Genomic DNA, 26,618 nt, shown 5'->3' with positions numbered 1-26,618 from the left:
TTACTTGTGCAATGTATTACATTATATCAAACACTTATAATTTACAATTTCAATACTCAACCCCTCTATTCAAAAGCATAAAAAGGGAGAGTTTAGGCACCTTTTCATCAAGTGATTCATAATCAACACATAATATGCTCAACTCTTACTTGCATTAGTATTTTGGCCATATCACAGATATTACATCTCATGAACTCACTCCCTGGGGTCCAAAGTACACTTACAATTCATAAAACATATAATGCAAGTGAGGATCAAAATAGGCTATTCCTAGTTGGCAATTTCAATTATCAGATACACATAATATCTCAAAAATAAAGAGGCCTACTAATAGGATCGCAGTCTTTAGCCTTTGGGTGTTTTCCTTTGTCTAGTCCTCTTGAGCTATTTCCCGTAATATTAAAGATAGTAAGGTTAGTACAACCACTTAAAACTAAGGTTCAACTAACTTATACTAATGCATGTCAATTAATTTAAATGCAAGTGAAAAATAAAATCAATTCTCCAAACCATGTAAAATTTTTAAGAGAATAAATTCACATTTTCAAGCATAATAGAACATATTTAGAAAATAATGTTTTTTAACAACTTTCATGTAGAAGAGAGTTTGTCACACAATCAAATGACATATACTCAAAAGTGATTAAGACTCAATTTATGATTATCATCATTAGGATTACAATACAGACAACCATGTATCCTTACTTACTATATGTATCATCACACCTCTCTTATATCTTCTTTATTCCTTTAACATGAAATCATGGACTATAGCACAATGGGATTTCCTTAGCCTAAACACTTATGAGGGGATTACTCGATCAAGGCTTACCGAACTTACTTGTAAAACATGGTTTTTTCCATTTTCTCACACTATGGGGTGTTATACTTCTTAAACTGGCTTCTTCTTTGAACCAATAGATAGTTAGTTAGGTTCAAATCCCTCATTAAAGCAATGGGGCAGTCCTTCATTGAACAAGTAGAATAATATAAATATAATCGATCCAGTCAAGCCATCAACTAGGATAGGAGCCTTACCATATAGATTTAATTCTCTATTCTTCTTCTTAGGTGAACTCCCACCTCTCATGATCATGCCATGCATAGATATGCACAATTTTAAGCATTCATTTACTTAACAATTAAGCATACATCATCATCACATCATTATATCACATATATGGTAACCACATATTATGCATAATCAAATCGTTGAACTTTATTACCAATCTCATTGAACTTCACATTTCAAAATAGTCATTAAACTCCAAATCAAACAAGTCATCAAACTCTATATTTATCATAATCATTATACCTCACACATTTCCAATCATTAAACTCCATAAATTTTAAAATTATTGAACTCTTATCAACTCAAATCATTAAACTATAAGGACATCACATCGTTGCACTCCCATAACAATCAATCATTGAATTTCCAACAAATTTCAATATGAAAGTCCACTAATAACATTTTCAATAAATTCCATTTTTGTGCAAAAATCATCATAATGGATTTCCAAGCCGTTCATGCCACATTTGCATTTCAATCAATTTCACATGATTCAATCATCACTTATTAATCAATAAACTAATTAACATATAAAAACTTAGGTTAGAATTCCCTCGATTATCTTAAACCTTTGAGAAATCAAAGGCTTCACCCCCTTAAATACTCACTCCTAAATCTTTCAAGAAGCTAAAATGGTGTTAAGGATAGTCACTTTACAAGCATTTACAAGGTAACTCATTAATATCCACATTTAGACTAATTTTTACTAATAATTCAACATTTCTTAATATTCAAGATTCATTCTTAACTTATATAAAAGTATTTATAGGATTTCTTAGCTTTCTTTAACCCTCACTATCATCATTGAGCTCTCTAATGGGACCACATTACCCCAACTAACACATTAATGGGAATTTTCGGATATTTATTGCTCCTCAACCAGCAATCATCATAACTCTATAAATATCAAGTTTCATTAGCTCAATCTAGTCTTATTAACTCTATTTAGGTCAATGAATTCGAACTTATAGCCTCTATGGACCGAAAATCACCATTATCAATCAAACCCTAACTTTTACCACTAAGAAAATGGAAGAAGAGAAGGATTTAAGAAAAGAAGTTTACCATTAATATTTATGAGCTCCAAAATACTTCCAATACTCAGATTCTCTAAGCCCTAACATTTCTTTCCCATTGCTTTCTCATATTTCTATGTTCTTCCTCTATTTTTTGCTTTATTTCATAAACTTATGACAGCAGGAAAATGATCATGTGCCATGGTGCATGGCACAAAAAGCATCACACATGCACCATGGTAGCTTATCCACAAGCCACGGTGCATGGTACAGAACTCCCCTTTCAGAATTTCTTTCTCTTTTCATTTTTGGGTGACTCTATTCTCCTTCAGACCCATGTTTAGGGCTTAAATTGAAACCAAACATGCCTATTAGGCTCTTTGGCCACACACCTTGCTAATACGCTTAATTAATCTAATTCAGGCTTAATTAATCTAATTTAAAAATTGAGGATGTTACACCAATTCTTTTCTACCAAACAAGCCATAAATTAATTAATGTATTTTGCTAAAATAAAATGAAGTTGCTTGTCTAAAGTTAATGAATCTCTCTCTCCCTCTCTCTCTCTTTTATTATTAGCCAAAATAGAATCTCTCTTTTATTTTATTATTATTTTTTTAAGGCCTAAAACGAATCTCTCCCCAGACAAATGATACCATATGTAAAATCTTTCCTGAAGACAATAATCAAGATTTTAAATTGAATTTTGTTCTCATCCTTTCAAATATTGGTTGATTGGTTCACTTCGGTTAGTAAAATTTAAAATTAAATTGACTGAATGAATCGAATTATCACACACACACACACATAAATAAGTTATTAATTTATAAATTATATTTGTTTTATTAATTACTTTACTTTATTTTATTATTTTTAACTTTATATTTAAATAAAACTAAATATATAATTTAATAAGTTGAAATTTTGACCCTTCATTAAAATGGACTATTATTACTTCATAAACTTAATTTTATATATAAAGTTTGTTTGCTTTAATAAAAAAATACTAAATTGGTTTAAGTGCTTTAATAAAAAAAATAATAAAATTGGCTTAAGTCCAAGCAATTTAATATGAAGTTCAAAATTAAATTAACTAAAATTTGGTTCAATACTTATTCAATTCTATTACCTTATTCAATTCAATTTGATTCATATTTTTAATATTATTTGATAAATTAATTTTATGCATTTTGCGACCAAATCGAATCAAACCAACCAATGTTTGCAAGATCCGTTAATGGAAAGCGAGACTAAGAATGTCTTATCTCCTTCATTCTGTGTTATGAATTGTCATCTCATGAACGAAAACTCCTCAAGATTCAAGCAGCGACTCGGCAGGATGGCGGCACATAATGGCGGTAACTTGTAATTTCCGTGCCAACAAAAGACCAGAATCAACGTTTACCAGGTAGCAAACTGTTCCTTTTACTGGTTTCCTGTTTCCAGAGGGCCATTCATCCTGATTTGGAAAATGCATCTCTCATACCAAAATTGAATCCCAAACCCCAATAATACTCAATCCAGAGAAGAGTTAGGTATTCATAGCAGATCGGCGAGCGGTCGTTAACTCGTGACTGAGGATCAGAAGGCGATGGAGCAAGACACAAAAAGCTACGCAACCCCTCTGCTGGAATCGCCTCTTTCTGGAACAACTTCAAAGCTTCAAACCCTGGGAAATATCATAGTCTCTATAGTTGGTACCGGTGTACTGGGATTGCCTTTTGCTTTTCGGATCGCTGGTTGGCTTGCTGGTTCACTGGGAGTTTCTATCGTTGGCATGACCACCTACTATTGCATGCTCCTTCTTGTGAGTGAGCATCCCTTCTCTTAGTTTTTCTTCTCAAATTGGTCCAGCACATAAGTTTGTAGACGTTTGATTCACCGAGGTGTTGATTGGGGAACGATTAATTTCTGCGGGAACTAGTTGACCTATTTCTATGACTCAGGTCCTCGAGGAATTTGTCACGTGCTATTAGCTGAGAGAACCTTTCCGTCCTTTCCTTGGAAGTCAGGTAGTGTCTTGTTATTGAAAAGTTTGTATTTAATTTTCCTTGCCACAGGTTTTGTGCAGAGAGAAGTTGGCAGCAGATGGATCATCAGTCGAAGCAAAAACGTATGGGGATCTGGGTTATAAGAGCTTTGGATCCATTGGTCGTTATCTGTCAGAATTTCTTATCTTGGTAGCACAGAGTGGAGGTTCCGTTGCATATTTGGTATTCATTGGCCAAAACCTCCAATCTATTTTCCTAAACCAGGGTCTCGCATTCACATCCTATATATTTTTATTAGTGCCAGTTGAAATTGGATTATCATGGATAGGGAGCTTATCTGCTTTAGCACCATTTAGCATTTTTGCTGATATTTGCAATGTCCTAGCGATGGGAATTGTGGCGAAGGAAGATATACAGCAAGCATTAAGGGGTGAATTCTCATTTGAGCAGAGAACCGCAATCACATCCAATTTAGGTGGACTGCCTTTTGCAGGAGGCATGGCAGTCTTTTGTTTTGAAGGGTTTGGGATGACATTGGCCTTGGAGAATTCGATGCAGGACAGAGCTAAGTTCCCAAGATTGCTGGCTCAGACCTTTGGTGGGATAACACTTGTGTACATTCTTTTTGGGTTTTTTGGTTACATGGCTTATGGTGATGAAACTAGAGATATCGTGACCCTCAATCTCCCCAGGAATTGGTCATCTACGGTAGTACAGGTAATATGGTTAAGACAATAAGTTATGGAATGTTGTATTGCCCTTTTGGTTTGACGTGGTACTCTCTCGTGGTTCTCTCACTTAGCTGATCAATATCCTGCATTTCCCCCCTTTCTTTTTCTCGGCTAGTTGATTCCGGATTTATAATGATATATATCGTGTGTTATCTTGCTCCCGGTGTATCCTGGACATGAATAAACATTGAAATTATATTATTTGATGAAAGCCAAAAGACGAGCAAAAGTCATTCAGGAAATGTACCATTGCATGAATCAGATCTTGAGAAAATTTTAGTGACTTGCAGTCTCGCTCTTTCCAAGAATGCAGACCAACCATGCTAGATATCTTAAGATCAGATATGATTGGTTGGATACGATTGAAATGGTTAGATATCCATTTGAGGGCATTAGTGGAAGCAGCTGGCTCTTGAAGATGATTTAGTATTTGATATTTATTACACTTGTCACCTAAATTGTGTTGTTCATAGTATCTGTTTAGTCGGCGTATTTGCATGTGTATGCCAGCATGTTTTTCTCTCTGCCTGTGTGGGTGTGGTTCACATTATATTCATAGACATGATCGATTTGTGCTTATACATGCCTTATAAAATCCACTTTTAAGGTAAATGTTTCAAATTTTAAGCATTATAAGTAGCAGATAAAGCAGCCAATTAACAGTTCTTTTGCCGCCAGCTTTCATATTTTATCTTCATAACATTGTTTCTGATTATTCATTGAGATCTCGAATTGCTATTATGACAGATAGGATTATGCTTGGGGCTGGTGTTCACATTCCCAATCATGGTTCACCCTATTAATGAAATTGTGGAGGGAAAGCTGAAAAGGCTCAAATGGTTTTACAGGCCTTGCCACTGGGACAATAATGATTCAACAACCAGATTAGGAAAGACTTGGATCTATATAAGTCGAGCAATTGTGGTGGTTGTGCTGGCAATCTTGGCCTCATGCGTGCCAGCTTTTGGCGTATTTGCCTCATTTGTGGGGAGTACTGTGTGTGCATTGATCTCATTTGTTTTGCCAGCCACATTTCACCTAAAGCTATTTGGTTCTTCTCTACATCTTTGGCAGAAAGCCTTGGATTTTATTGTACTGTTCTGTGGTTTATTTTTTGCTGTTTATGGCACATACAATACCATAGTTGGAGTTTAAATGCTTCTGAACCTGCATCCTACTCAGTAAAAGCCTTTCTAGAAAACAAATCGGTATTTTTCATGTAATACAACAAATGTTTACTGTGAATATATCATGCAGACTGCACAAGATGCTGTTCCCCCCCCCCCCCCCCTTCATTGTTGCCTGAGCTTTCCCAATTTGGTTAATTAAGTTATACGGAACCGTGATTTTCCGCAACCTCAAATTTGGATTACATCAGCTTCCTCTTGTCAGTGATGAGCCCCAAAACTTGTCTATTGCTTCTTTGCATTTGTCAGGTCGTTAAACATTGATTTCTGAGAACTTGATCCTTTATATCAGTTACAGGTTTGGTCAGTTAGAGTACTTACCTTCCCTGTGGTCCAGGACCGACAAGCTTGTCGCTTTAATCTTTTGAATTTGTGGCCTTGGCCTGCACAACATATCGAGCTACAGAACTGACTTGAGTGCCAGCTGCTACCTTGTCGTGGGTGCTAGATGGCCGATACTTATTTCTGGCCTTGGCCTGCACAACATATCGAGCTACAGAACTGACTTGAGTGCCAGCTGCTACCTTGTTATTGGTAGATGACCGATACTTTAATTTCTAATTGTTTTATATGGATGCCCTAATTTTCATCAAGTTTAACTAAAGTAATTTTTTTTTTTTGGCCAACTAGAGTAATTACCTGGATTTGTTTTATGTTTAATTTTAAAATATTTTAATTAAATAATAATATTAATTTTTTATTTTTTTGTAACCAAGCTTATGAACCTAGCCTTGAGTCCTTTATATAAGGGTCGAGTTTTAAAATTTGGAGGAATTTTAAAAAATTAAGTTTCAGGACATGAGCTCTTAAGAGTTGAGTCCATAAGAGTCGAACTCTCCCATTTTCCAACTCTAAATAGGTGTTAGAAGCTTGATACTTTCTGCTTTCTAACTCATTAATTACTTAGATATGAGCATAAACAAGTTTATGAACTTTTGATGATGGTGCATTAACTCGATTGATTTGCAATTAGTACTTAATTCATTACCCCACTCGTTTATTTTTATCATTAAATGTGTTAGCATATAGGGGCAAATCGGCAATGACAACCAAGCGCCTCTTAACAAGGTTCATGTGTATAAACTGCGCAATAGTGATGTCTTGTGGGTCTATAGGCGCTATCGCAACATTGAAGTGTGCACCCCCCTACAGGTAGATCTAGGTGCTATGATTAATGGCCTAAACTGGACGTGGAAGCAGGGTTTCAAAAGGACTATTTGCTAGTCGTGTCTCTTTTGTCATAGGATATGACTTCTGTAAACGCCAACAGTTCTTGCTTGGGCAGACCCGTTCCCTTATGCAAAGAGGGTAGCAAGTTGAGATTGATCACTTCTATCAAGAAGGAAATAAATGCCCTAATTTTCTAGCTTCCTTTGCCATATCTCCATGGATATGGGTGTGCATGACCTATACCATTCACCAGACAATTTATCAAAACTCTTACAAGATCACGCTCTAGGCGTAGGCTAGATTCACTTTTTTAATAACAGATCCTAGTTGGTCTTCTCCATTCCTTAACAAAATGTGTGTGTGTGTGTGTAAATATATGGTTCATATCAATTTAAGATTTTTTTTTTTGTTAAGATTTTCAGTACTGAAATATACGGAAACAAAATAGTAAGTATATCTTAGTCTTTTACAAGTCTTAAATGGCCGGACTTAAAAACCCAATTGCACTAAAATCTCTCAATTTTTCAAGCACTTATACCTATACTCTATCTTATTATATTTATAAATTACTTTTGATATATTTTATTAAAATAAAAAAAATCTTAAAACCCATTAACTTTATCTATAAAAACATATATATATATATATATATATCCCTTATAAATGAGTTTAGAGGGATCGGAATATATGTAGTTCCAAATATTTGATTATAATTTTTATGACTTTTTTGACCAATACATACATATATTCTTATTATTGGAGATAATAAACGATTGAAGGCTGTAAGGGAAAAAGTAAAATAAAGACCTTTGCATTATAAATTCCTAAAAATTTTGTGGTTTTTAACTTTTTATAGTTTTATTACTATTTATATATACACACTCATATATATATATATAGTAATGATTGAAAAAACTTGTATTGTCATCAATTTAATTCAAACAGTAAATTAAGTTCAGAAATTGAAAACTATAATTTCAACACAATTTTTATTTAGGTTTGAATGACAATTTGAACCATAAATTATATAATTAGGGATAATTTGAACCATAAACTCATAATTAGTATTTTTGAACTCTAAAAAATTAAATTTGAGGCAACCTTCCCCCAACCATTAAATTGGTCCAATGTTGATTGTTAGATAAGGAGAGAGAGAAAATTTTGACCAAATTTTGCTTAAATGTCATGTCATTTGTGTAAGCCAATATTTTCCAATGGGTATATTGGTAATGCCATGAATGTCATGAATGCCGAGCAGAGCTTGGTTCTCAAATTGAGCGGTAGCGAAGGAAAGCAGAAATGAGTGTGAGCACTATGTGTAGAGAAGGACGACTTTGCTTCTAGAACCAAGCGGTGTCAAACTTAAAAGGATATTTTTCTGATATTATTGCGACGAGAGCGTCGTTCTTCGAGAAATTAAAATTAACTGGAGTGGGCAGAAATGGAATGTGTTCACTCAGAATTAAAACCTCACACACATCAGCCAAGGGTCAATTTTTTAAAAAAAAAAAATTACCACTTGGTAATGCTTAGTGAATATTTGTATCAATTTAATGGTATATGCGAGATTTTTTTAAGTTTAATTATTTAAAATTTAAAATATATCAATGATGAGTTTAAAGTTTAAATCACTTATAAATTTTTAGTTTAAAATTTAAATTATATATTAACTCTTTTATTTATGTCTGTGTATATATAAGGGTTGTCCCAAAAATTAGTGCAGCCCAAAGTGAATGTGGGCCGGATCGGAATGATGGAAATTGCAACGCACAATGTGCTTTCATAAAATGTCAAGGTTTAGTCGACAAGTGCGATAAAGATATGGGAACACTACTTATCCTAGAGATGAGATCTAGATTGTTCACATTTTAATATAAACAGTTCAGATTTATAATATTATTTTATATTAATTTATTAAAATAAAAATTTATAAAATAATTTTAATAAATTTTTTATTTTTAATTTGATCTAGATTTAATTTAAAGGGTCAAATTTTTTATTAAAATTTTTATAATTAATGTATATTAATTATCCATATGTACTCTGCATAATCTACATATAATATCTAAACTGTATAGAGTACATCTTAAAAATTTGAAATATTTAATTATAAAAATTTTAATATTAAATTAGACCCTCTAAACTAAATCTAAATCAGATTAAAAAGTAAAAATTTATTAAAATTATTTTATAATTTTTATAAATTTTTATTTTAATAAATTAATAAAATAATATTTTAAATTTGGATCATCCAGATTAAAATTTGGATGGCTCAGATCTCATTCCAAAGGATGATCAGGAAAACCGTTCTTTAAATATACATAATTTAATTAATTAGATTCGTACCAAAATACAACTTTTTTGTTGTTGCCCAACATATATAGTTTAACAAGGTTCCAAGTAAAAATGAAATTCAAGTGGCGTCTAAACTTGATATGTTTGCATATCTATGCAATTAAATTGTTGGAAATTAGTATTTACTACTTCCATGCTTATGAAATACTATTCATAATATAAACCCATTACATTATTATTTTTCAAATAAATCGTTTGAAGAATTCTTATATCCAAACTATTTATAAAACCATATCTGTGATGTTTATTTCTTACACGAATAAGTAAATATTCAATGTATTAGATATTATTTTTATATAATTCAAGGTTGTTAAACTCATAAATTTAAGTAAACCCATCATAAATATTTATCTATATTAATAAAATAGCTATTAAAAGTACATGATTGAATTATTAAAATATAAAATATGATCATAATTTGATTTACATATATTTCAAACATAAATCAATGAAATTAAATTGGTTTACATTCATATTATCATACTCAACATATAAATTTTAAATATAAATCATTGAACTTATTTTAGTGTTTCTTGTTTTATTTTTTTATTAATATTAATTTTTTCCTCTTGAGTTATATTTTTCTTTGAATCGAGTTATACTATTTCTACGAACCGAGTTCTACACAGTATATATCTAACTTGTTCGACTTGACAAGAAATTGATAAATTTAGCACGTTTAATTGAATTTGTATATAATTTAAATTCATAAGTAAGTTAATATAATTTTATAAGTTAAAAACTTAAAAATGATAAACCCAGACAATCAACTTACAAATATAATAAAGTTTTTACTACTTTTAATTTATGAATAAGTTAACATAAATTTATAAGTTAAAAATATAAAAATAATAAATTTATCTAAAAAGTGAATTCGAGAATTTGACAACAATATTATTCGTTCTCATCGTACATGTGCGTGTGTGTGTATTAGAAGGCATTCTCCTTCCAAAATATAACAAAATAAAAACAATTTTTTAGTGCTAATCGCAAAACCCCAAAAAAAAAAAAAAAACAGAGAGAAGAAATGGCAAAAGTTCTTCACGATTGAGCTTGCTTATTATGAGTAAATGAAAACTAATAGTATCTCCTCTCCATATTAAATACCCCCATTTCAAAAAATTTAAGATATTTTTAATTAAATTACACTCTCAAATGAGTTAGTTAAATATTTTTAAATTAATATTATCTTTTTGTATTTGTTTTTGCTTAACAAGGTATGTCTCACTTAAAGATGAATGCTTGATTGGTTTATTTATTAAGAATTTTTTAAAAAACTTATCAATCATGTATTAAAAAATAAAAATGTCTTATATTTTTTAACATCTAACCTCAAAAAAATGCTTTATATTTTTATTAAAAAAAGTAATTTTCATTATTTTTCACTCATATTCATACTTTACCCAAAAAAAAAGTCCAAGAGAATTTTTGGCATAAACCTAACACACCACGTCATATGTATACTATCTAACAAAAGCATGCTATTTCAAATTCATTCATTTAATCGTATGTGATATGCCTCATTTATGCCATTTTAACTTCTTTTAATTCCTTATCTTTTCTCTCTGTCATCATTGTAAATGAGGGGAGAGATAAAATGCAAGAAGTTATAAAGTAACTTTACTCCCAAAAAAATGTCATTAAAAATAATAACACATTAAAAAAATTATTATAAAAAATATTAAATTTTTATTTGAATGAATTGGTATAATTTATTGAATAAAGTATAGATGATATGATACTCCTAGTCCATGTAAAAATTACTTGTCCAACAAACACAGGTTGCTCGGGAATATAGCCCTAAAAATAGGAGTAATATATTACACAACATTGGACTAAAAATTAAACCTTGATTTTAGTTTATATTATTGTTTTAGGGTTAAAATGCTCCTTTGCCTATGAACTTCTTTTGAAGTGTGCTGGGTACCTTTGCATTGAAAGGTCGTGCAATATTACCTCTCATGTGGTAAAAAATGAAGAAATATCATTGTACTTTCATTAAATATTCATTAATTTGACCGTCAATTAATAAAAAAATAACAAAAAATGACATAGAAAATTGCAAAAAATGATTCATAAAACTATATAAAATGACAATATAATTTAAGGGACTTAAATTACAAACTAAATAAATATCAATAGACTAATATTATTTCTTATCTATATAAAATATGAAAATACCATTTTGACTGACTACCAAGTGATTATCGGATCACCAATATTGAAAAAGTCAGCAAGTAATTTAAGAATATCGTATTTGTTTTAATAAAATTTTATTAAAATATAAAATAATTTAATTATTATTTATAAATATTCATCCAAAATTTATAAATCCTCTTTTAAATATTAACAACTCAACTAGTATTTCTGAAATTTATAGGTAAATATATTTTTCACACTAATTAATTTGTAGATTAAAATAATATGATAATTAGAAGTCTTCCTCTAAAATTTATAAGCCCTCCTTCAGAAATTTGTATATCTTAAAAGTTGACTTGTAAATCATGCATGAAAATTTATAAATACCAATAATGTTTGTTTTATCAAATATTAAGATATTAATATTTTAATAAAATGTTATTAAAAATTATTATTTTTAATTACTTATCAGTGCTTGGTAACTGATCAAAATGATTAGTTAAAATGATATTTTAGTCTTTTATATGGATAAGAAATAACATTAGCTATTAAAATTTTGTAGTTTAAGTCACATGATTAGGATTAATTTTGTTATAAAATCATTTTCTATAATTTTCTAGGTCCTTCTCTGTATTTTTTTTTAGATCACCTAACAGATATTTAACGAAGAGATGACATTGCTCCATTTTTTTAAAAATGAGGGGCAATATTGTGCTACCCTTGACTTGAAGGTACTCAACACACTTGAAAAAAATTCAGGGATAAATTAATAGTTTAATCATTTTATTTATTTGTTCTATTCAAAACATAGTGAATTCAAAACCAATATATGAATGTCTATTAAAATCAATGGTATAATTCAAAGAAAGTATAAATTGAGTCCTAATTGCTTTAGCATAAAATATAAAATTTTATAGTAATTAAGTTGCATTGTTCACAAATTATAAATAGCATAATATAATCCATTTATAGAAGCCGTTGGACTGAATTTTTAATTAACTGGTAAGTTGCAGTTTGACTTGAGTTTTTCCAAATATTTTTTATTTTTAATGGTATAAAAGTAGTGCCTTAACTAGTTATATTTGTTTCCATATCCATGCAATTTAGTTGGGACAGATTTACTATTTCCTCTCAAAATTTTAAGGTGGCATTTGCATTGATAAATTTATATTTGAATTTTAGATTTAAAATCTAGCATCTAAAATCTTACATTTGAAATCTATATATTTAAAATTATTTGTTTGAATAGTTTAAAAAATTTTAAATAAAGAAAGAGATAAATTGAAACTCAAAATAAAATAAAAAGATTAGAAATGATGAGTTTATATATTTTTAATCGATAAGAAATGAGAAAATGTATGGGAGTTGTAGAGGTATCAATGTAAAGAGAACAATTTGTTTAAACTGATTAAAATATTAAATTATTAGGGTGTAGAGAAAATTTAAACTTATAAATAAATTATAATTTAAAATAGATTTGAATTTGAACCAAATTAAAATTCATAAATTTTTATATATCTAAATAAAAGATTTAATTTAAATTTAAATTTCATTAATCCAACCGCACCATAAGAGAGATAATCTCTATTATTAGCAGAGTCTACTCTTTGTGGTTACCCAAAAAAAATTAGTATTTCTTACCATGATACCTTATTAACATTATTTAATTTATTAGGTACAATTCAAAGTATAAATCCATCTAATTGATTTTTTTTCTTAATTAATCATATTGCAGAATAATATCCAAACATTTCAAAGCCATATCTGTAAATTTTATTTCTTACCAAAATAACTAAATATTCAATGTATTAGATTTTATTTCCATGTAATTCATTTACGTTGCCAACACACACACACACATATAGGAAGGCATTATCCTTACAACATATAACAAAAAAAATCCATTTTCTTTGGTGTTGATAGCATAAAAAAAGATCAAAGAAATGGCAAAAGTTTGGCCCAATTTGGCTTGCTTAATGGTTTTGTTTCTGATTGTATCTGGTAATCCATCTCTCTCTCCCCCCCCCCCCCTTTTTTCTGCATTCTCTGTATGCACGTGTGTGCGGTATTGCTCACCATTATTATTGGGAAAACACACATAATTTTTATACTCCATCTAATTTTATTTATATATCACTTTTTAATATATTTAATTAAAATTATAAAACAATTTAAAATCTCTTAACTATATCTAAAAATATAATAAAATTTTAATTTTAACTTTACGTCTATTTATAGATGAAGGAATGAATGAGAAACTCGAGGATTTTTAATCATGTACACTAATATTTAATAGGGATACAAGAAAAAACTTATGATAAAAGAAATTAATAACATCCATTATAATTAGGACAAAAAAAAAGCATATTTCTCCTCCCCCCTAAATGGAATTAGAGGTAGTATATGTAGTTCCAAATATTTTATTACAATTTTTTATAGTTTTTTGGTCCAATACTCAAACATGTGGATATATATTCTTATTGAGGATAATAACAATTGAAGACCCGATAGTAAAATTAATGTAAAATAAAATCCTTTAAATTATAAATTTCTGAAATTTCAATTTTAAATTTTTGTAGTTTTAATTGTAAAGTATACTTGACAGTTATAATTTTGTCACCATTCATATATATATATATATATATATAACAATGACTGAAAAACTTGTATTGCCATAAATTTAATATAAACTGTAAATTAAGTTCAGAAATTGAAAACTATATTTGTAACACAAATTTTATTTATGTTTATAGGGGTTGTCCCAAAAATAAGAGGAGATCAAAGTAAATGTGGGAGTGATGGAGATTGCGACGCACCGTGTGCTTTCAGAAAATGTCAAGGTTTAGTCAACAAGTGCTATGGTGGTTGGTGTGTTTGTTGTCAGAAGCCTTCTTCATCTTCTTCTTCAGCAGAAGATCATTTTAATTTCATTAATAATTAATTCTCTTCCTTCATACATGTATTTGTACTATGTCTATGTTATAGATCTGAAATATAATAAAAATCAATAAAGATTACTTACATCTTATTTGAAACAAATTGTGCCAGTTTATTTCATTATATTATGTTTGAATGATGAATGGTTATGTAAACTTTCACTTAGTCCAAAATCAAAATTGATATTATTATTTAGTAAACTTAACTTTTATTTGAGACATGACTGGTAATTTCAAATTACTGGTTTAAAAGATAATGTGGTCAAAATTATGGTTAAACTATATATAGTCAAAATTGTGGTAAAAAAAGTATGGGGATGCTTAACAAGGTTCCAAGTAAAAATGAAATTGAAGTGACTTCGGTATCCAAAAACTTGTTATACTTTTGCATATCTACGAAATTAAATTGTTAAAAATTAGTATTTATTATTTTAATAAATAAGTGCTTATGAAATGTTGAACCAATACTTAAATCTCAATAAAAGAAGTGTTAGTATATAGTACCTAAACATACTTTAAATAGAATTATGGACAACTGTGCCGAATCAAAAAACAAAAAAAGTCAAACCCGTTAAATTGTTTTTTTTTTAACTTTTTTTGCGATCTATTAAATTTTTTTTTTTTTCAAATCAAACATTTGAGGAATTATATCCAAACTTTTCAAAACCATATCTGTGTATTTATTTCTTACACTAATAATTAAATATTCAATGTATTAAATATTGTTTCTATATAATTAATCTTCATTACACACACATATATACGAAGGCATTCTCCTTTCAACATATTACAAAAAAAAAAAACAATTTTCCAGTACTGTAATTTCAATAGTCACTTATTGAAACAAATTCAATTTCTAAATGAACCATTATGCGTAAGGGGCACATCCTAGGTCATCGTCTTAAAAGCTAGTCTAAGTTGATTTTAGAGTGATTTTGAAGTGTGTCAAATTATCAAGAGTGATTTCAAGAGGCAGAGAGAGTGTGAATGCAATTATTCTAACGAGGCAATAGAAATGAATGAGAGTGATCAATGTATGATGGATTCCTAGGAGACAATGAATTTGGCATTTAGGCAATCATAGTTCTGTGTAAATGACTTAGGCAATCTAATCTCTTGGTTTTGGTTTTCACAAGCGAAGTGAGTAAATCTATACTTTGACACTAATCCAGTCACAAGACAACCTCGATAACCAATTCAGCACTTTAGTATCTTGAGTAATTATGGACCAAGAGTGAAATATCGATGATATGTTCTTGAGATAAGCTCAACTCAATGCCAATCACAAACACCATTTGATCAAGACAAAAAAAGAAAATGGATCAAACCCCTTTTATTAATGATTTGACCTCCAAGGCCGAATCAAGAACAATACATCAATTCTAAAATGTAAGAATTAACAAAAATAAATTGAAGAAGTAGAAGGATTACAGAGGCTTAGTCTTGTGAAGATCTTGAACTCAAGCCTTCCTCAATGATCCATGGAACCAAGAGAGCTTAGCTTTCTATCTTCATCTTCAAAGCATCCATGTCCATCTCCAAGAAATTGAACATACAAGCTGTCTCCAAGAAATTGCTAACAAAGATATATATCAAGCCACGACGAGGGTGATTTCTATACGAATGAGACAGTTTTCAGGAGAGAAGAAGAATGAGACCAAGAACCAGCGATTTGATGGTGAATTGAGAGATATAAAGTGAGAGAAAGTGATGGAAAAGTGGAGAGAAAATGAAATGAAAGAAACTGATAAGAGAGAAAATTCAAATAAGTTAAGATAGAAAGTGAGACAGTAAGAGAAAGTTGGGTGTCGAAGATACAAACATACAAACCTAGTGTCAATTTAGTCAATAAAGCCAAAACTAACAAAGCAAGTGAGTGAGAGTTTGGTGTTTTTGAGGGAAATGGTAATAATTCCACTGTACAAGTGGCTAGTCAAGTTGTCAAGTATCGATATTCTCTCTTGATTCTTCTACAACATTCCTATGTACCCACTCTTCCATTTGTGATATAGTGTATCTTTTCCTCCAAGTATATTTTGTACCTTGGTGAAATACGAGAATGTGGCGTCCTTTATTGCTTCTTCAAGTGGCCGATTGAAAATTGATATTGCACACACTTTATTCTCCTTTATAATATGACCTAAAATCCAAGAGAACAAAATATTCAACAAAAATATACACCATAGTGTGTGACAATTAAATTCAACTTAGGTAGAAGTATTAAAATTAAATGTGTAAAATGAAATGAAAGACTAAGATACAAGTGTAGAGAATACATAGGAACTCTTACACACTTAACACAAATTCAAAGCAAATGCACATTTCATTCACAAGACAACCTAGGATTATTGTTTTTCTAGTAACTTCTAACCTAGGATGAATCAATGAAACTAATTTCACCAATAAAAATTGCTCATCTAAAGGCATAAGATCAGTGCTTTAGCGGAATTTTGGTAGAAAGTCAATTTTATATATGCTTAAAATACCTTTTATGCACTAAAACTCCAGCATTTAGGCAAAATATGGCTAAGAAAGCGCATTATAACACTAAAGAATGCATTAACCAAGTCTAATATACTATGAAATGCATGTAATAAACGTGACTTCTCATGTTTGTCTTGAAATGAAAAAAGTTTCACACAATTGGTTTGCTTACAAGGAGTAAATGAAAAACTTAAAATCAACATACTAGGTGGATTTAGTAGAAGAGACTTGATACTGACATACAGACCAATGACCTTTAGTCATTGGAGACAAAATGTTTTGTAATTTCTTATATTTTATTAAACATTGTTTTATGATATATTATTTAAAGGGTTAAAGAATATTTTTCTTCCCAAATCTTTTTAGAAATGATGGGCACTCTATGTTGAAAGGTGAGGCAAAACAGCTCCTAAACAATTTTTTTAGGAGCAAAATTGCCCTTCCGTCATAAACCAGTCGTCTTCTCCATTACTTGCTAATGTGAAACAGTTGTGGGGTCACGTATAGTGATAAAAAGGCATTCTAAGTCATTTTGCTGCTAGAATCAAGCTGATTCTGGCTATTGGCATTGCCACTTTTAGCCATTTGGGCTTACATCAAATTGTCAAAATGGGTCAAAATGTTTTGCAGTCACTATGTGTGAACCCCACAATTATTTCACGTCAATAGGTAATGAAGAAAATAACAAGTCTTTGATGGAAGGATAATTTTACTCTTGAAAAAAATTGTTTAGGAGATATATTGCCCTATGTACCTTTCAGTATAAAGTGTCCAATGCTCTTTCAAAAATTTAAGGGGAAAAAATCTTTAACCCTTATTTTAATACAATTGTTTGCAAAATGTTTATTTTAAGTAGAATTAATCATGCTAATCTATTATTTATTATGTTGTATATAAAATAAATATATCTATATAGAGCATATCGTAAAAACTAATTTATCTAGTAAAATATTAACAAGTTTTATCTAGTAAAATATTAGCAAGTTTTTTTGGGTAATAAAAGGCTACATTAAGCAAACATATTATCAAGTTTGGTAGTATTTATTTATACAAGATTATATCTAGAAATTAAAGCTTGATTTATTAAGCAAGAAACAGAACAAAGTGTGGAGAATACGATAATAATTAAATTGATTTTTTTTAAAAAAGTAAAAAGTAGGGGAGCAAAATATATATCTTATGAAAAAACCATGAATGGCCTATGGCTTCTTAATTTTTAGTTAAATTTGTTTTTTTGTTTTTGCCAGACACTTGGTCTCAAAATAAATCAGATTATTGAAGCTAGATTTTTGACAAAGGATAAGTAATAATTCGATAGAAACTTTTTGAATAAAAGATATATTAATTAAAATAAAATTTTATGTGGGAAATTTAAATTTCAATTTTTTGGGTAAGAAAAATTCAATTTTGATTATAGACTGTGTAGTTTGAATGATGTGTGTGTGTGTGTTTTTTGGGTAATGTATGTATAAGATTGTGTAATGCTATATCAAGTACAATAAATATATTTACAAAGCAAGCATGAGGAGTTGAGTTTAGTGAAGAGGATGGCCTCACATAATATGATAAACTAAAATTTAAATAATTATTTATATTTAATTCTGACTATGTCCGAGACATAATTGTATAGTGTATACTTTTACTAAAAAAATTGTTGATTTGTACTTAAAAATTAGCATTTTTTATTAGGTTAATGCCTTCCTTTAGTCATTTAACTTTATAAAAAATTTTATTTTAATCACTTAACATTATAAAGTATATTTTTAGTCTTTTAACTCTAACACTATTAGTTTTATTAACAATAAAAAAGTCTAAATCGAATTTTTAAATATTAACAAAATATTTTCAAATGTTAACATATTAAATTTAATTTTATAAAATAATAATAAGTGACACAAAAAATAATAATTTAAAACATTAGTGTTAAGATTAAAGAACCAAAATGATACTTTATAAAATTAATAAATTAAACTGAAATCTTAAATAAAATTAGATGATCAAATGCACATTTTAGTCTTCTTATTATGTTCATGCAAGCATTTAATCTATCAGATACTGTTCAAAATACAAATCCATTTAATTGAATTTGTATTTTTCAAATCCATTGAAGAATTACATTCAAACTTTTTTAAAGAAAACCATATCTGTAGTATTTATTTCTTGTATATCTAAATAATTCAATGTATTTGATTTTTTTTTTTTATAAATACCCCGCCTATTATCTCACTCTACCTCACACACACACATGCGTGCGTGTACATTCTCCTTCAACATAAAACAAAATAAAAACACAGTTTCTGGTGTTTACAGCAAATACAAATTATAAAAGAAATGGAAAAATCTTCATTAGCTTGCCTAATGGTTTTGTTTCTCATGGCATCTGGTAAAACTCATACCTTTCTTCTTTCTCTGTGTATTTTATAAGTATTAAATAGCATGATTTATTATAAATTTTATACTACATATTTGATTGATTTCAAAATATATTCTCTGTTTCTATATTAAAAAAGAAGAGATTTTGCAAGGGAGTTGAATTTTAAATAGCATTGTGGATTTTGTATACTTTTACCTAACGTTTGGTTCAATTGGTCAAGAAAATTAAATTATTTTATCCTAAGATTTTTAAAGTGTCTTGAGATTAAATAAATATATCAAAGATATTTCTGAAATGCCTGTGAGGCCATATTTGATAATAATAATTTCATAGAGTGGAGGTCAATCATTTTTGTTTTAAACAAAATAAATTTAATATGTCAAAATGTGACAACATTTTGTCAATATTTAAAAGTTAAGTGTAGGAATTCTTTGCAATAAAATTAATGGTTTTAGGATTAAAAGATTAAAAAAATATTTTATAAAATTAAAAGACTAAAATAAAACCTTGTGTAAAGTTAAAATACTAAAAGAGCAGTTAGCCTATTTGTGATGTATTAGTATATTTTTCCTTTTATCAAAACCAAAAAGAAAGAGTTGGGTGTGAGAGAAGATGATTGAAAAAGAAAATATAAATATTGAAACTATTTTAATTTCATTATTTTTTCACCTTAATCTTAGGGTAAATGACAACTAGGTCCTAAATGTTAAGCTTAATGATAGTTGAGTCTCAAATTTTTTTTTAAAAGATGAATTATAAATATTAACTTTGATGGTCATAAATTTGAAATTTTCAGTTGCAAATTATTTTAAGGATCGTAAAGAATTAAATACCTAATTTATAATTGAGATTTTCATATTTTTATTTGTCTAAATTGATACCTTGCAAGTCACCTTTTATTATTCTTAAATTAGTATTTTGAGACTTACAATTTTAATTATCATATTTTACCCAAGAACTAAGATTGTTAACGTATGATTAGAAGCATAATAATGTAATTATTATCAATTTAACCACGTCTCAACTACACTATCAAGTTAACTGATGTCTTTGATTAGTTTGATAACCGATTCAACTATGAAGAAAATTATTTTCATCATCATTTATGTAGTATATATTGACTTAATCTTAAAACTTTGTATTGTCGGCTATTTAATCCAAATTAATTTTCTTGCATGTATATTTGTGCATAGTAGTTGTTCCAAAAATAAAAGCACAATATTGGAGCGAAGAAGAGGCAAGTGGATGTGTGAAGGATAATGATTGCATCCCATTCTGTGCTGTGAGACCATGTCCTGAACCGGGTTCAGTCCACAAGTGCAACGGCGGTTCGTGTGTTTGCTGTGAGCCGCCTCCTTCTTCTTCAGCAGAAGATCACCTTAATTTTAATAATTACTAATTTTGCTGCTTAGTATATAATAATTTGTACTGCTTTTATATATGTTTTGTATCTGAAATAAATAATAATAATAATAATAATAATAAATAATAATTCTCAATATTGGCAAGGAAGCAAATCCTCTCGTTTTTCATGTGAGAGATTAGAAATATTCCTTTGGTCCTTGTCATAAGACTCCTTATAGAAGAAATTGATAGTCCTTAATATAAGACACTTGGTAATATATTAGTTACTATTTCCGTTAAAAAATATAAATTATTTTAAACTGAAACTCACCCTCAATAAAGTAGTTACTTACTTTTTAACTAACCTTATCTTTTTATATTTACTCTTATTAAACATCCTACAATAAATATAAAGTTATTATCAATGGGGATGCTTTTTTTTAAAAAAAAGGCAATGATTATACCTCAAAAGATTAAAAATGCCTTATATTTTTTAACATCAAACTCTTTAAAAAATGCCTTACATTTTTGAACGAAGAGAATATATTTTTTCAATATTACTTCTATTTGAACTCATTAATTATGATAGAAAATCTAATGTAGATTTGAAATTTTTTGCATTTGAATATGAGTGAAATTAGAAGTTTATTTTTTTTTCAAACAAATTAATAAATTAACCACTCCTCCCTTACTCTAGTGATATGGTTAGATTTGTTTTATAACAAGGATCAAATGGAGTATCATTCTTATCCTTTGTGATGGGTTCTCTAACTTTTCGTGCAAACAATTTATTTTCAAAATTAGTATAGGAAATTTGATGTTATGAAAAATGATTCAGTACATTTTTGCTTCATTATTTTCAATATGAACAAATTATATAATTTTAAAGGAGAGCGATATTAAAGGATCAAAAAGATTAAATTTAACTTAAATAAGGATCAAAAGATCAAGAAAATCTAGAATGAGGACCAAATATCTTTTACTAGTAAATTGGTTTAAAAGTTCGCTACTCTCATTTCTTGATTTACAACTCCAAAAAGAACATGAAAGTGAATTCATTAATTTGTAAAGAAAAACATATTAAATATATTTTTGCATGGATTTCCTATAACAAATTAACAAATCTGACTTGCAAATTAGTGTTTTGAGGGTTGCAAATAATTGAAAAAGAATATGAGAATAGAAAATTATTAAAAGTGAAGATATGTTTGACAGGTTTTGTTTTTTTTAATATAAATTAGCATTTTCACTTTCAAAATATTATTTTGATTATTAAAATTATGGAATGAGAGTAAGAAATTTTTCGAATTATATTGCTTGTATTGCAAATTGTTAGTTATATTGCTATGAAATTAAATGAGGCCATTGGAGGCAACGTGTGGAATACAATGCTTCCTCTGGAAATCTTTCTTCACGTGTGGAGAGAAAGGTTGGGGAAAAATGTTGTGGGTCATACTCATATGCCTAATTTTTTCTCATCCTACTTTTTTTTTCTTATCCAAATTCCAAAACAGGGAAAAAAAAATATTTTCTTCCAAAATTTCTTTTCATCCAAACAGTTCCTAAATTAAAAAATTTTCTTCTTTCTTTGGTATAGAAAAATTCTATCCTGCCATTTCATGTCGTCATTCTAGTAAATAATAGATTTAAGGGAAATTGTGAAAGAGGATCATGCAATAAACTATTACAAATAAAGATCATAGATGCATAAAATCGGTCTCAAGGACTTTAGTCCTTTTATATAAACAATCTGGTCTTAAAATAAAAAAAAAATATAACTTTAAATTTCTGCATTTTACTCGTATTTTGTTATTAGTCTCTACATTTTTTTTTATATTTTAAGTATCTATATTTTTGTTTTTCATTGTTTTAGTCTCATCTGAAATCCCTACACTTTGTTTATAGAGAGATCTAAAATATTGAAGAAAAAAAAGTGTAAGAACGAATGGTAAAATACGAGCAAAGCATAGAAATTTAAATTTATATTTTTTCCTAAAATAAATCACAAGTCACACAAAAGACAGTTGCCCCTCCTAAATTCAATAATTAATTTCTAGTTGTCTCGCATAATACCCCCCATATTATATAAATCATTTTTAACATAATCACATCAATTTGTCTTTAAAATCGCACACTCTTTTTATATTTAACTCTATTTAATAGGTATTTTAGTTATAAGACTTTATTAATGATACCCTTAGTTAAAGACACTTTTGGAAAAATTTCATTAATTGCGAGAAATTTTTATATAAACCTTGTACATCACATCATTCATAGTCTATTTAATAAAAATATAATATTTAAATGGCATTAAATATACATCAATTTTGACATTAATAACAATAAAGGGAGAAAACACAAAAAATTAAATAGACATTTTATTATAAAAATAAAGTGATAAAGTTATTAAAATAATGATACATAAAATTTTATTTAATTTAATTGGTGCAATTTTATAGGATGGATCATGAATGATGTAGTGTATCGGGTCCGTAAAAGAATTTCTTGATTAATTGCATCTTGAAAGACCCAACATGCCTTATAGTTTTTAACATTTTATCTAAAAAAATGCTTTGTATTTTTAAAGGGGAAGTATTAACAAGTTTTGCTCCAAATGAAAATTTGCATAACACATAAAAGGAAACTACCACATCCCTCCGAAATTTAATAGTCAACTCAGCTCTTTAGAATGCTTTTGGAAATTTGAAGTATTTATTTATAATTAGTTTTAGGAAAAATTGCTAGGAAATTCCTCTGTGGAAGAGAAATTATTCTCAATGACCAAGGCATGTTGAAGGATCAAGTGCATTAAAATAATCAGAAAATGAAGGGCTGAATGGACGAAAATACCCCTATGTATTAACTAACAAAAAATTTAAAACACGCACACACAATCCATTTGCTGGAGCTTTGGTCATTGGCGTTCCGATCCCTCCGCTGGCAGCGATAACCAAAATTTTCATGATACGCACTCAATATATCATATATGTCAATTGACTAGTTAGTACTTAATACCGACTGTCCACACGTATTGTACGGTCACAACTTTCATGCAATATTTTCAGGGAACCTTCGGAGAATTTTAGGACTAATAATCACTGCCATTTTAGAGGTGAAAACATTAGTTCAATCTTGAGTCTGTAATAAATTAAACCTAACCAATCCATAATTCATTCACAAATAGAGCTCTTAATATGAGTCAGGTCGTGACTTGCAAGTTGGCTTGTAATGAGTTGCCAGCTTAGCATGGTAAGTTCACATAAATCTCATTTTAGATAGGTTATATTTCTGTCAACCTGTTAATTCGTTAATTCATAGTAGGTTGACGGGCTAACTCATTAATAAAATAATATTTTTTATGTTTTTGTTAATTTTAAAAATTAAAAATTAACCTCTTTTCATTTTTTTGGAGATAAAAAATTATATTTTCTTTCTAAAAATTAATTATCCAAATAATAATAAAACTCTTAAATCATTTAAAAAACATAATGCAATTCAAAATAAATATATACTCCATCATAAATATACTAAAAAGTTTAAATTACAATCCAAAATATAAAGATTTCTTTTAATAAATTATAATGTTATAAGCTTTATCAGAAATTATAATAATATTAATTTGAATAATTTTTTTTAAAGTTTCATCTGTCACAAACAAAAAATAAAATATAATTAACCATAAAAATATAATTAATATTTAAAAGTCTAAAAGGTGAATGAAAAAATATAAATAGCTAGTATTTCTCGAATTCACAAAGACCAGAACCAATTCATAATTCACCCCGATAAGCTAAGATAAATTACGACAAATCACGCACAACGCCAAAGTCAAAATCAATAGGAAAAAAAATCACATACATTATTTTTTAAATTTATTATTACACCACTTATCTTGAAAAGGGAAAAGTTAAGAATAGAAAAAAGTACCTGATGAAAGTGGTAGACAACGACCACTGGTCATGAAACCAGCTTTCACTTTTCAGTGGCTATCAATGAACTCTTCGATCTTGCCGATGAGGCACTCCGTTTGCTCCGCCGTATCGGCCTCTGTCTCCACCGCAACTGAGTTCAGATAAAACGAATGTCCCATACCTTTGCTCACAAACACTTCCACTTCCTTCTTCGCCTTCCTCATCGCTTCACAGTAGTCCATCTCCGTATCCACCATCATGTCCTTCTCCGCCACGCACACCAGCAGCGGCGGGACTTCCACGTCCTCCAGCGACGGCGCCGCCTTCCCCATAGGACACGTTATCGGGTGGTCCTTGTTGCTGCCAACCGGCAACCCCAAGATCAACAGCTTGTCGATCATGTCTAACGAGAAGATCGGCGACTGGGGATTCTCTAACTCCGACTTGCTCCGCCTAGACCGGACAAATCCAGGATGCGCCTGTATCCCTCCGGCGACTCTCAGCGGCGTCAGGTCATGCTTCCCGGCTCGCACGGCCACCTCATGAACTAGGTTCCCACCAGTGCTGTCACCGATAAGAAAAATACGGTTGAAGTCGGCAGAAACAAGGCATTCGGGCGGGTGCTTCTCGCGCTTTGCCACCGATTGGAGCCAGGTAAGACCGGAGAAAGCGTCATCAATGGCTGCCGGGAGTCGGTTCTCGGGGGCGAGGCGGAGATAGACAGATACGCAAATGACCCGGGCCGTTAGGGTGAGCCGTCTGTAGAACTGGTGGTACATGAACCAGTCGGCTTGGGTTATGCAAAACCCACCGCCGTGAAAATGGAGGAGAATCGGAAGCTTATCGTGGGATTTTGTCTCCGGTAGGTAAATCCGGACACGTTGACCGGAAACGTCGTCGATGACCACGTCATGGGTGGCAACTCCGTTGAGGAATTCAGGCTGAGGAGGAACCGGTTCAGTGAGTAATTTAAAGTTAGGAGGGCCGGTCCAGGTGCGATCTACTGAACCGTCGTCATAGAGTCTGAGCCAACATCCGACTTGGTCAACGAGCTTCCTCGGGGTGTCCATGACAGAAATGAAGGTGATGATAGTTAGTAAAGTGTATTTGCAGTGGAGCGATTGGATGCCTTGAACTTTCAGGGAAGTGGTATAGTATATATAAGCATCCTGTTAATTAACTAACATTAATTCAATATGTAATTAAAACCTTTCTTTTTCATAAATGCTAGAGGATATTATTAATATAGAAATTTAATTGAGATATTATGTTAAATAAGGATATAAATGTAAAAAGAATGTATGGGTTTTAAAAGTTATCATAAGATGTTATTTGACAAAACAATAAAGTTTCATCGATTATTATTTTTATTTCATATAATTTAATAGTATTCAAAACTAATCCAAACTAATTATACCAAGCCAAATCAAATCAACCTAAGATGAACTGATCAAAATCAATTATAAATTAAGTTCAGTTTAATATTTTTTTTGACAAAATTAATTAATTTGATTCGATTCAATTTTAAAAACTTGAACCAAATGAACTAAACTTATTATTTTTATTATTATATATATATATATATATATATTGGTTTAGGTATTTTAAATCGTTAATAAAATGGAAAACTAGTTGTTTTGGTCTTAGTAATTTTAACTTATTTAAAAACTTAATTTTTAAATTTTTTACTTATTTAAAAGTCAATTTCAGTATTTGCACAGTTTGTGTTTGTGTCCTTGTTATCCTTTACTTAGGTCTGAGTCACCATCGAACCATCTTACTGTAACGGATAGGCCTAAGAAGTACTTGGACTGGATTATGAGTTGTCAACTGAACTGATGGGCCAGTGGCTATGTTTGGGCTGAAAGGAAATGGGCTTTTAATGAAAGGTAAAGCATTGGTGAGAAT

At 29.6% G+C, this 26,618-nt stretch overlaps 2 protein-coding genes across 4 annotated transcripts; one reads left to right on the top strand and one right to left on the bottom strand.

The window, feature by feature from the left end:
• The first annotated feature begins 3,325 nt into the window (after positions 1-3,325).
• Positions 3,326-7,580, top strand: LOC129295661 (amino acid transporter ANT1-like). Of its 3 annotated transcripts, XM_054934202.1 has the most exons (6): positions 3,326-3,496; positions 3,613-3,895; positions 4,149-4,796; positions 5,558-6,246; positions 6,335-6,531; positions 7,020-7,580. In XM_054934202.1, the coding sequence occupies exons 2-4, from the start codon at positions 3,680-3,682 to the stop codon at positions 5,963-5,965; spliced, it is 1,272 nt and encodes a 423-aa protein (XP_054790177.1). In that variant the 5' UTR covers positions 3,326-3,496; positions 3,613-3,679; the 3' UTR covers positions 5,966-6,246; positions 6,335-6,531; positions 7,020-7,580. The 3 variants fall into 3 exon arrangements, with proteins under 3 accessions (XP_054790177.1, XP_054790176.1, XP_054790175.1); XM_054934201.1 differs by having other exon boundaries at positions 5,558-6,531; positions 7,027-7,580; XM_054934200.1 differs by having other exon boundaries at positions 5,558-6,531.
• Positions 7,581-24,635: 17,055 nt separating this feature from the next.
• On the bottom strand, positions 24,636-25,903 carry LOC129295663 (probable carboxylesterase 6). Its single transcript, XM_054934203.1, has one exon. The coding sequence runs from the start codon at positions 25,778-25,780 to the stop codon at positions 24,779-24,781; it is 1,002 nt and encodes a 333-aa protein (XP_054790178.1). The 5' UTR covers positions 25,781-25,903; the 3' UTR covers positions 24,636-24,778.
• Positions 25,904-26,618: the final 715 nt, after the last annotated feature.

The sequence above is a fragment of the Prosopis cineraria genome, unplaced genomic scaffold (assembly GCF_029017545.1).
Source record: "Prosopis cineraria cultivar Desert tree isolate PC_DT_omini unplaced genomic scaffold, ASM2901754v1 PC162, whole genome shotgun sequence".
In the NCBI taxonomy this organism is placed as follows: domain Eukaryota; kingdom Viridiplantae; phylum Streptophyta; class Magnoliopsida; order Fabales; family Fabaceae; genus Prosopis; species Prosopis cineraria.
This window is presented reverse-complemented; position numbering and strand designations above follow the sequence as displayed.

What these genes read in the sequence shown, in the direction of transcription:
- LOC129295661 (XM_054934202.1), top strand. Translation starts at nt 3,680, where the DNA reads ATGGAGCAAGACACAAAAAGCTACGCAACCCCTCTGCTGGAATCGCCT. An exon ending in ACTATTGCATGCTCCTTCTT is followed by an intron (nt 3,896 to 4,148) that starts GTGAGTGAGCAT and finishes TCCTTGCCACAG; the next exon opens with GTTTTGTGCAGAGAGAAGTT. An exon ending in GGTCATCTACGGTAGTACAG is followed by an intron (nt 4,797 to 5,557) that starts GTAATATGGTTA and finishes CTATTATGACAG; the next exon opens with ATAGGATTATGCTTGGGGCT.
- LOC129295663 (XM_054934203.1), bottom strand. Translation starts at nt 25,780, where the DNA reads ATGGACACCCCGAGGAAGCTCGTTGACCAAGTCGGATGTTGGCTCAGA.